The following is an 11,658-nucleotide window of genomic DNA, read 5'->3' on the forward strand; positions in this document are numbered from 1 at the left end:
GATTACATGGAAATACATGTTTCAGTTAACTAGGGACATTTGCTTTAAGAATTATTTCCTTAATAAACGTGTGTTAGCACGAACTGTATATTGACGTTGGAGAATTGCCTCGGAGATAAAAGAATTAAAAGCGACACTTTGCTCTTTTACAGTCTGATTAAATTGCATTTCTTAAAGCACAATTACTCGTATAACCTTAAGCTATACAGAAAACACTAATATCTCCTAACTAAAGTTTTCCGCTGTGTTATCTTACTAATGTTTTTCGTCGTAGCTTAATCGTTGTCTATTAGTCTATTGAAATGCTCAGTGAATTCTTTTATGAAATATTTCAGAAAAAAAACCCATAATTTTAGTGTTATTTTAGATCATTGATAACGATTTTCTTTTTAAAATTATGAGAAGTATTGTATAATTTGATTTAGTTTTGAATTGATCAATGAACATATGCTTCAGCGTACTGTAACAGCAGTTTAAAGTGTGAAGACATGAAAAAGATTAATGGAGTTCAGAAATCTTGTCATAGCAGTTCATATTGCGCACTTGCTCAGGATGGTCTGGTAGCAAAATGGTAACTTGCCTTTCACCTAGGCGGCCGGGGTTCGGTTCCTCGATGGACATGAAAAGGTATAAGGTCATCTGCTTGGCCAAGTGGGTTTTCTCTGGGTTGGGGGTGTTTTATTCCCCTCGCGCGCTTCAGTCCGGGCAAACTAGCGTTATAAGTGTAAGTTGATATCAGTTGATAAAGTTTACGTTGTTCATTTTCATTATGTAGGAGCATGAATGCTGGCTCGAAAATGGAAGAAATATGTGATTATTTGACGATTTGAAGAGGCCCTTGCAGAATCGACGGTTCTCGAAAAAATAAATAATTAATCTGTTTTCTATACTTTTTCCCGGGTAGATCAAATTTTCGTTATTTTAACAAAACGCAGAGCAAAATAAAGAACATTGGAACGAATTATACTTTTTCCAGTGATTTTTACGTACAATATATTCTTTCCCATTTTATTTACGGTATATTCGAATGTAAATAAAAGAGAACCCTTTTGAATTGTTCACGGTATATAATTGATGGCCTGTGTCACGATTCCAAAATGGTTGACACCATCGATACCTATCCTTTTTTCAGTTTCTAAAGTTTGTTCATATTTTGGCCTCGTTTTGATCTATTCAGGTTTACATGTAAGTCCCTTTCACATATCTCTTTTGTGTTCCTTTTTAGTGCTACATTCTCCCTTTCCCTTGCTTTCCACGCATTAAGTTAATGTAAACTTCAGAAGTTGATGCAGCTCCGCCCACTTACTGTTGATTGGAGGAATGAATGGCGACGTGCCACCTAGCGGAACAACTTCTTTTTTATGAATGAGATTCCTGTTTACTATCAGTACTATTGTTTACGCACACGCAGAACTGCAGCAACGTAAACAAAATGAATACACTTATTGTATCATACAACGTAAAGAAGACAAATTAAAACAATGAGCCAGTAATCGGTTTGCCATGTTAAATTTTATAATTTCGCATAGTTGAACTGCGCACTGAATTACTGCTTAGTTTGGGTCCGACTTTTATGACAACTGAATGTACACAAACTACCTGACACTATAGTCTCCGGTGGTACCCTAAATTACACTGACATTAACCTGTATGGCAGTCCCGTATTATTTCACCACTGGCCATGACGCACGATGTCAACAAATGACTCGTCACGTAGATATGGTGCTCTTTCCTCTACTGATATGTGTCACACCCCCGTTATTTTTTACTGGCTGATTATTGATTTACGCCTTTCAATAAGAACATATACATCATCTAGATTGCTGTTTCATTTCTTGTTTCATAACTGCATATTTTTGTTTTGAAAGTGACGCGACCCGCTCCTGATTGAATTTTCCTGTGACTGAAAGTGGCGCGAATTAGCTGTCTGTGACGTCATGTACATCACACAAGAGGGAAACAACAACAACAACATTGAATAATATTTAATATGGACTTACGTTCCCAATCATAAGATCATCATATCATCGCTGTTAGAAGTATATATTTTATTCGATCAAATATTCAAACTCTACTAAATTGCAAAATCAGCGAATTTCATCTCTCCAAGCTATTGCATGCATGGTTTGACCCATTTCTGTCGACACCATACTGGCTTTCTCCGTTTTTTGATGGCCGAGGCACCCCCTGCTCTCACTGCCGTGTAATAGATATCGGCATGTTTTTTACATGATTCCCGTTTTAAGAATTTATCAATGAAATTCTTTCCTTTAAGAGTCTTACATATCCGTTTCATGTTTTTCTTGAATCTTCTATCGCACTGAAGTCTTGAGATTCCAAATACCGTCATCTGTATATAAACAAATAAAACGGGAAATGTTTTTAACGTCAATAATTTATCAATATAACGCATGACTTAAGAATAAACAAAAAAAAATTCAGTTTGTACATAATGATACGATGATACGATACAAACTGACCAGACATCTATTTGCGTTTTACTGATTCTTATTCGATGTAAACCTACAATGCAATGTTTTATACAAGTTTTTTTGAATTTACAGAGAACTCGTGCACCACATGTTCACATTTCATGATGCATTGCCCTACTCATACATGTAAGAGGTGCTGATGATATCAAATTTCAGCGATTTTGTCGAAGAAAAAGCAAATTAATGCGGGTTTTCATGGTATTTGTCTATGTCTTTTTCGAGCTGTTGTTTGATGTAAGAGATTACTTACCTTAATTTTTTTTAAAGTTTTTTCGAAACATCATTTCGTTGAAATGAATTATAAAGTTTTTACAATTTTGTTTCCGAAATGATGATTCGTTGTTTTATTTTGTTCGTTTAAAAACGAATTGGTATTAGTAAAATTTATGGCGTACTATTTTCAACTTTCGGGAAAGTAACTGTTTAGCATTTAAGAAGCGTATTGATATTGCGTACATCGCTTATAGAGGCTCGGCTCAGGTCGGCATTGTATCTTTTTTATTTCAGAAATACATATTATATATATTTGTCCCGGACGTCAATGTACCGTTAAACAATATTTACAGAACTTTTTATAACCAACGCCAAAGTTAAGACATAAAAAATGAATGGTCTTTTTTAGTACTGTGTTCAATATTAAAAATTAATCTATCATAATTAGATTAGTTTTGAACATAATAGTCAACGGTTATAAAACTGTAATAAACATTATATATTTATTACAGATATGTAGCAAGCCATGATACGTAATAATTTGATATATATTTGTACAGTATGTGACTCAGAAAAATGTTTCTGGACAGCATTTTGCAGCTGTTACTTACACATCTGTAGCATATGTCGTGCTTGTTACAAGCTGGTTTGAACCTCCCCTTGAACGCGATTTTGATACCCTTCGGAACACTACAGCCATTCGAGTATTTGTTTTTGTCGCAAGTGTAGCCAGCATGCACGGTCAGTGCAATCAAGGACGTCAGGCACAATACCAGGAGTTGTACCTAAATATATGCAATAGAGATTGATATTTAAAATAAATATACAGTCAACATTCGATATCTCAACGATTCTGTTTAACTCGAAGCAAATATTCAGTTCAAAATTGTATATAATTATATATTAAATATATCATACTGAATTACCATGAATACTCCGGATATCTCAGGGGGTTTTCATAACCCACCTCAGCCTCTTAACGCCCTTCCTACTTATCTGTGTTACAACAACATGCTTGATGTGCTAGTCATTCTAGCTTTCATCAGTTTATCTATTCAACTTGCATTAAAATAAGCATAATCGACCTAAACATAGAATTACCTTTAGTCGCCATAAGATAGTACACTGTGATTTGACTGTAGATCATGTATCCTTCTTAAACTCTTAAAAGTCCTATCTATGTTTAATGTTTTTGTCACTTTCAGCATATTTGGTAAATGGCAAACCTTTTGAATTGAAATGCCTAGGAGCAAACGCAATGTAAGGATCAAAGATGGATGATATTTCAAACCCTTGGGTAAGTGACTACTATTAGCTTGATAACGGGCTAGCTAGGCAATAGATTATCATAATGTATTTGGAGGAGCATATTGAGATCGTCTACAGACCTATGATATCCTCCACTATACGTGGTACCACTATATGGCATTGTACTATACATCATGTTCATGACTAGACCAAGAATGGTCTGTAAAATTATGTTTTTTTTTTTTTTTATCTCTGTTTGACGTTGATGGAGCTACGGAGTTAGTATAATGTGACGAGGTGTCACATACTGTGGTGAAAGTGTTTCAGTAATGAATATATACATATGTCTATGTTATATTTTGTTAAAACAAGCTATTTCAGTATTCAGTCATTACAAATTTTCACTTCCTGTATGTGTTCTCATTTGCAACAACTCTGGTCCTTTGCTCATGAATTAAAATGTGATGGTTTAAATCTGGTAAAAGTATTCAGAGAATGCTCAATCTCCCTAAATTGGTACAATGCTTTAGCAGTTGACATGAAAAACAAAATGCATTTTGAAAGCTTACATGTATATATATCACAATGAACATGGGTTGTCTTTAAACCATGGTGGTGTATATATATTATAAATATAGACTATTTCAAAAGCAATTATAATGCATTACCTTCATTGTCTCCATCTCTCTACTGTAGCCTCCAACCTCCAGTCCTGCTTGTGGTACAAATAATATAAAATATGTGATACACCAATACCAATATATATTCAAAGCAGATGTCGGTTTCGTAATGATAAATATATTCGCCTTTGGCAAAGCAAATTTGCATATTTGTCTAATTACACACTTATTTTTCTATGCGAATTTCCTGTTTGACATTCATCATATTGACAGACTATGAACAGGCTGGTATGTCATGGATGTATATGTCAGCTAGTTCGTATTGCAAACTTCCACAATTTGCATTAAAATTCACTGCGATAAATCGTAATGTTTGAAGAGTACAGCGAATTTCAACTATGCACGTTACAGTAATTTAACCCCTCCGTCGAACATTTATCCCCATTCGCATGGTTTTATTATTATTTTCAGGTGCACATATTTTACTTCGTTTGAAATTAAGGGCGTCATCAAATTTCAGCTGATTATCGTTTAATGTGCACGAATACGTATTAAAAAAGAAAAACAAAAAAGCTAAATTATAACAATTATACTGAAGCAAAAGTCTGTTTTAAAGTAAAATCGCTTAAAATGTTTTTTATTAATCTAATAGGTTGATCTATTGCCATCTAACATTAAATTAACATACATGTAGCACTGTTTTTTTATAACCAAGCCTCATAAACAAAATCATAATTGTTTCATCAATCAAATTCCTTACAAAACCACACGGTAAGCTGCTGCAATGATTGACTAGGGCGAGGGAACTGGTGACCTAAGGGTAATTAATGGCAAAAAGACGTACAGATTAATTGAAACGATTATCAACTAAGCACCGGCCGTTGATAAAAAGGTAACGTCAGGATGATTTTACTACATTATTTCAACTGGCAAAACTATTAAAATTGCGGTGCAGCAACATCAATGTAGTCGAGGATTTAGGCCAAAGGCTCGAAGGACAAAGTGATTTTTTGACCGAATCTTTCAAATGTTGTCCAGTTGGATTTGAGTGAAGATTTTGCATCAACAACGACGGTAAACTATGTAAATAATTGAAGCAGATTTGTGTTACATGTGATGAGTGTTAAAATTTCTAGGAAAGGACAAAAACAACAAAACCAAAACTATTATGGAAGGGGAATAACTCTGATTGAATGATTCACTAAAGTATATTTGCTTATATACAGACATAAATATTTGTTTTAATATTTGAAGAATAATCTATATATCTTATGAGAAAAAGTATATATTAGACTGTAAGCTGAAATCTACCAAGACACTCTTCACTGTACAAATATTTGTAGGATTATGTGTTAGTACTTCAAATGTTACACCTATTCAGGTGTATATAGGGGATTGTAAGCTGTAAAACAACCAAGAAACCTTTTATTGTACAGTTTTTTTAGGATTCGTTGTAGTATTAAAATAATACACTACTCTAATTTTATCAAAAGCATTGTGAGCTGAATACAACAAGGAAACTCTTATTGCACACACATTTCTAGAATTATGTGGTAGTATTTAAATCATTTGACGACTACAGCTTTAGGCAAGTACGGTAGGGATATTTGTTTGATGGACCTCAACAAATATCGAAACCATTCAGAAATGTATCTGTTAATATTACCACCAGAAAGACATTTTAATCATTACATTTACTGCCCATACTTTTATTTTCACGCCTAAACGTTTTCTCAATTAAACTGATATAGTCAAAATAAAATCACTGCGCAAAGAATAAAAAAAGTTCCATAAATGACCTATTTTGATTGTGTTTTCCGCTAAAGGATAAGGTATTTGTTTTCGTTATTTTCTTTAATTGCTGATTTTATAAGGCGTAGACTAAGTACTTGAACAATACGGCACCGAATTTTCTCGGTGAAGTGTCAACATCACGCAGCAGCATATCAAAAGCTGTTGTAACGTGTCCTCGAATTAAAACCGTAGATCTACTAGACAGAGAGTAAGTTGATTATTCAACTTCAATTGTTTAAATTACGTTCTGCGTTGATCGGGCAAAATTAAACGGAAAGTTGGAAAGCATGGATTTTGTATACATGCCGTATGGAAATATAGCATCATGGTCGCCTATGAGGGTTGATCCCAGACGAGTATGACACGGCGTCGAAAGCAATACAACCTTGTGAGGAACATGTGAATTACTTCAGTAGTCCCAACACAGTTACACGCGAATGCAATTCATCATATCATATTTGACATAATCTATCTATATAGTTATTTCCCATAGACACTCTGTGTTTGATTATTTGTGGACGCTCATATGTTTCAATACAGTATTATGCATTATTTGTTGTAATTTTTCATTCATTCATTCATTAAACACCATAACGAAACAAAGAAAACAACAAATGCATATAATAATTCATTGAAACACTGAGCAAAAGCATAGGATAGAATATTAATCTTCGGTTACTACGAATCATTGCAAACATATATATTCAAGCCTTTTCTTATAGATCTCCATCGCTCCCAACCTTTTTAGACTGTCTAATTGACAGTGGAATTTGGGGCATCGTATTCTTCTGTGCGTCTTCAACCTGTAAAATGTAAAGCTCGGCAGCTTCAGGTTGGAGATAATACCATCAGTTCACCATTAACTGTAAATACCAATAAATGAATAAAAATCAAATGTAACTATAGGGTTAATAGATACACGTAATTAAAAGATTTTGTTGATAAATCTTTTATGAGAGGCCAGAGCTTGAACGGCGTACGTACTAAGCAATACCAGAGTTTCAGACCTACAGTACTGTACATAAACATGGAATATATGTATTATGATATATATCACATTAACGGACGTTACTGAAAGGTTATGAAAGGAAGATGTGAGAATGAATTGGAATATGTGTATATACATTGAACTTTCTCGTCGATCTGAATTTCTCAGGTTTACAGACACAAAGCATATTGTGCGCTTTCGGTAAACCGGGGCACATTCCTACCTTATAACTTCGAAATCGCTTGAGTTGTCTTTTTGCTCTATCACTCAAGATAATTCAAAGACATACGATTTTAAATGTCCCTGCCATACGACCGGAGAAAAGAATCATTTTTTGTGTTTTGATACGAACATTATTGTGTCGCGTCTCTTTGTGATCATGGTCGTGTTTTGCGTATCTAGAACATATTCATACGCTTGGAAAGGTGTCAGGAGCTTGGTATGAATTATGCTCTCTCAGACCGCAAATATATCTAGTTACATTAAGTTGATATCGTGGCTTTACCATATCAATGTAAATACATAGTATTATAATAAATCTGTAAAATGTAGCTGGTACGTACTTTTATAAGTCGTCTGAGACAGGGAAGAGACATGTGAATATCAGCAGGGAGTAGGTATGATCGGACTATCTATCAACAAAATGTATACGATAAAATGTAAGGGGATTACAGTAATATCCGAATGGAATCATTTTGATAAGTTTGATACTGAAAAAAGTCTGAAATGTCTATACATAGAAATAGATAATTAAATTTGAAATCTGCTTTACATTGGCAACTCTTGAAATAGCAAAATCGCTATACAGACTTAATATGATCCAACATCGTACAGAAACACATAAATAACAAGAGATTCTTTTTGTCCTAAACTTTATTTGATAAAATATTCAGACACTTAAAAATAAGCGGGTTGAATTTCTCCAACCTATTGCATGCATGGTTTGACCCACTTTTGTCGACACCATCTTGACCTTCCCCGGTTTTTAGTGGCTGAGGCACCACCCACTCTTACTGCCACGTAATATATATCAGCGTGGGTTTTACACGATTCACGTTTTAGGAATTTATCCAAAAAATTCTTTCCACCAAGGGTGTTACATATTCCTTTCATGTTTTTCTTAAATCGTTGGTCGCATTGAAGTCTTGAAAGTCCAAATGTCTTCATCTGAAATTTCATATAAACAAGGAAATGGTGACATCGTTCATTAAGTAGGACCTAACTTGCTATTGAAAGACAAAATTTGTATAAAGTCCAAAGAAAACAATGTGTGATTTTTTACAATACTATACAATGGTCATTTTAGCTTACATTTTCATAAATGAAAATAAAATTGAGATTATCAATCGCAAAACATTGATTATTATGAAATTTATTATTCATCCAGTTTCATTTACGGATAATTGATACTTCAACTCGTTCACTTGGAAGATAGAACACTCCAGTAGTATACAACAGTGGATTTGCCATTGCTAATAACTACTCACTTTAACTTTTCGACTGAAAAGTAAGATAATGCACAAATTGAAATTGATTTCCTTCTATACATTGATCTTTTAATTTTCCTTTTGTTTACGTTTACTTGTTGTCTACTGTAACCACTTAAGTCCATTACCATCAATGATAAGTCCTAGAATGACGAAAGTTTTATTAATTTTGGGATCTACTGTATGTAAACCTCTATCTATCTTTAAAGGTGTTAAGATCTTGTGTGGTTTTTTTTACAATCCTCACTGATATAAGAGGATAATTAATTGAATCTTATATATCTTTCAATCAGACAGATATTTATAACATAATTCGCATCATTACACTATGAATTCACCAATGCAATATTTTGGTATATACTACTTCATTTTTTTCCGTCATCAATTTATGATGACGTAATAAAATAGACAATTGCGTTATCAATTGAAAAAGACACAAAGAAAACTTGTTGTAGAGGTTTGATTTTATTTTTCATAAAGTGATATATTATTGTTTTCTTAGTCATTTTGTATGATGATATCTGTTAATTTATCTAATATATGATAATGAAATAAACTGTCATAGATATGCTATAAATTTTGAAGAAAAAAACAAAGTTTATCCGTTGAAAAGAAGTTGACTCTTTTTAAACGAGTCGGTATTTGTTCATTTTGTGACTTGTTATAGCCAAATTTGGTGAAAATATGGAGCGGAAATGGAAGAAAAAAAATAAATAAAAAGCTGAATTAGAATAAGATTGTATGTTACCTTCCGTAAGCAGAATGCGGTTGGGATTCATTACTCATGTAGCATGATCAACCAGTGTTTTTTAAATCCAGAAACATGTTTATTCAACATTTTTACGGTATGGGCTTGTGTATCGCTATATCTAAAACCCTTTTTACTATTTATAATACGAAATCGCCGTTTAATGAGTTTGGAATGTGTAGCCATTTTCGCTCTAAAAGGGGAAACTAAGCGCAAAATATAGTTGCATCAGATAGTATGTTTCCTTGGCATCGGTTGAGCAATGCTATTCCGACAAACCTTGTGTTGTTGATTTGATATCTTTACAACCTTAATGAGGACTGCATACTCCCCTGAGGTTATATGCTTACTCAAGCATGATTATTAACCTACGTCACAGAAATAATACATAATATTGCATATCAGTATAAAGGGAAACAATCTCAATTACTATCTTTTACGCACCATTTTTAAAACGATTAAAAAGATCGGTTTAAAAAGCTGTGAAATGCATTGTTTAATGATGGCAGATATTGTATTAAACCAAGTTAGTGGTTTGGAAAGATAAAAGAAGTTACCGAAAGTCGGCTGTCGTTACTTACACAACTGTAGCATATGTCGTGTTTATTACAAGCTGGTTTGAACCTCCCTTTGAACTCTATCTTTATACCCTTCGGTACGCTGCAGCCATCCGTGTATGTGTTCCTGTCACAGGTGAAGCTGATGCCTAACTGCTTGGTCACCACAATCAGGGACATCATACACAATACTAACAGTTGAACCTGAAACTGTGCAACAGAGATTGTTACATAAAATCAATAATATATTTATCATCAAAATACTGAATATTTTAAATTATTTCACCTTGATTAGAAATGTATAATTTCGAAAACAATATTCTTCTAAATTGTTCTCAGTGGTAATGCATACAGGTAGATAGTAACACATATTTCCGAAGCATATTTGTCTGTTTTTATATGAAGAATCGCTTCCTTGACTTCATATCGGCGTTCAGGTTGTGACTTGATGTACAAACTGCTACAGAATCTAGATTTACCGCGGTATTGGAAACTGTTATGTTCTCCCAACCTAAAGATTATCTCGACGATTTTGATATTGATGGTTTGATGACATCAGATGTAAGTAAGTCGATAATCGAGAATGCATGTCCGTTAGCATTTAGCGGTCCTATATACGACGGTACATTTACAGTCAACATCATTAACACACTGTGTCCGCGATTGTTCAGTCAATGCATCACGGAATTGCATACATTGCTGGTGTTTGAAACACGTCTAAATACCATGAATCTATCAGATAGTTTATTAGTGACTGAATACATTTCATGATAATAGATTGATTTAATATTATCAAATCAATTTTTCTAGTATTAACGTATTATATTATCGCTACTCATTAATTGCATATGTAAGCACACGCATGTGTATTCATAGTATTGTAATAGAAACAGGTCACACGACTCGTACATTTTGTAATTTTAACGAAATAGCCTACTTCAGTGAAATAAATATATCATCCAACCACCATTTGTTGTGTTACCTCTATATTTCTCAAGGCAAGTGAAAGTAATCAGATGATAAATCAATCTCCATACGTTTGTATGATGTTCTAGCATTTCACCTATCATACAAAATGGATAGGATACACTAATGTTATCTTAATACAAACTGTGTTAAAATAATTACATAATTCGAATACTATACCTTCATTGTCTTCGTCTCTACTGTGCTTGCCAAAGTCATGATGCATCCGTACCGATATATATTTTTATTTCAAAGCAGATGTCGGTTTCGTAATGAAATATATTCGCCGCTGGCAAAATGAATATGAATTTTTCTTTCATCTATTCCTTTTTTATATGCAAATTTCCTGTTTGGCATTCATCACGCTGACAGCCTAGAAACAGGTTGTTATAAAACAGCTAGTCAGTTAGTTATTTTTTCAAAAAATATCTAATTTACATGAACAGTGCGATAAATAACGATGGTATAATAGGGCCATTTTAACTGTGTAATTCAATTTAGTTTACACTTTAAATTCAACATCAACACAGATTATTGCTTTCGTG

The 11,658-nt window shown here is 33.5% G+C and overlaps 2 protein-coding genes across 2 annotated transcripts; both read right to left on the reverse strand.

Annotated features, from left to right (window-relative positions):
• Positions 1–1,968: 1,968 nt before the first annotated feature.
• LOC117343874 lies at positions 1,969–4,746 on the reverse strand. The gene is made up of 3 exons (XM_033906418.1): positions 4,622–4,746; positions 3,317–3,490; positions 1,969–2,350 (listed from the first exon to the last, which is right to left on the reverse strand). The coding sequence occupies exons 1-3, from the start codon at positions 4,634–4,636 to the stop codon at positions 2,111–2,113; spliced, it is 429 nt and encodes a 142-aa protein (XP_033762309.1). The 5' UTR covers positions 4,637–4,746; the 3' UTR covers positions 1,969–2,110.
• Positions 4,747–8,210: 3,464 nt separating this feature from the next.
• Positions 8,211–11,370, reverse strand: LOC117343981. The gene is made up of 3 exons (XM_033906572.1): positions 11,294–11,370; positions 10,172–10,351; positions 8,211–8,522 (listed from the first exon to the last, which is right to left on the reverse strand). Exons 1-3 carry the CDS (start codon positions 11,330–11,332, stop codon positions 8,283–8,285), a joined length of 459 nt encoding a protein of 152 aa, XP_033762463.1. The 5' UTR covers positions 11,333–11,370; the 3' UTR covers positions 8,211–8,282.
• Positions 11,371–11,658: the final 288 nt, after the last annotated feature.

Source organism: Pecten maximus, chromosome 15 (assembly GCF_902652985.1).
Source record: "Pecten maximus chromosome 15, xPecMax1.1, whole genome shotgun sequence".
Lineage (NCBI taxonomy): Eukaryota > Metazoa > Mollusca > Bivalvia > Pectinida > Pectinidae > Pecten > Pecten maximus.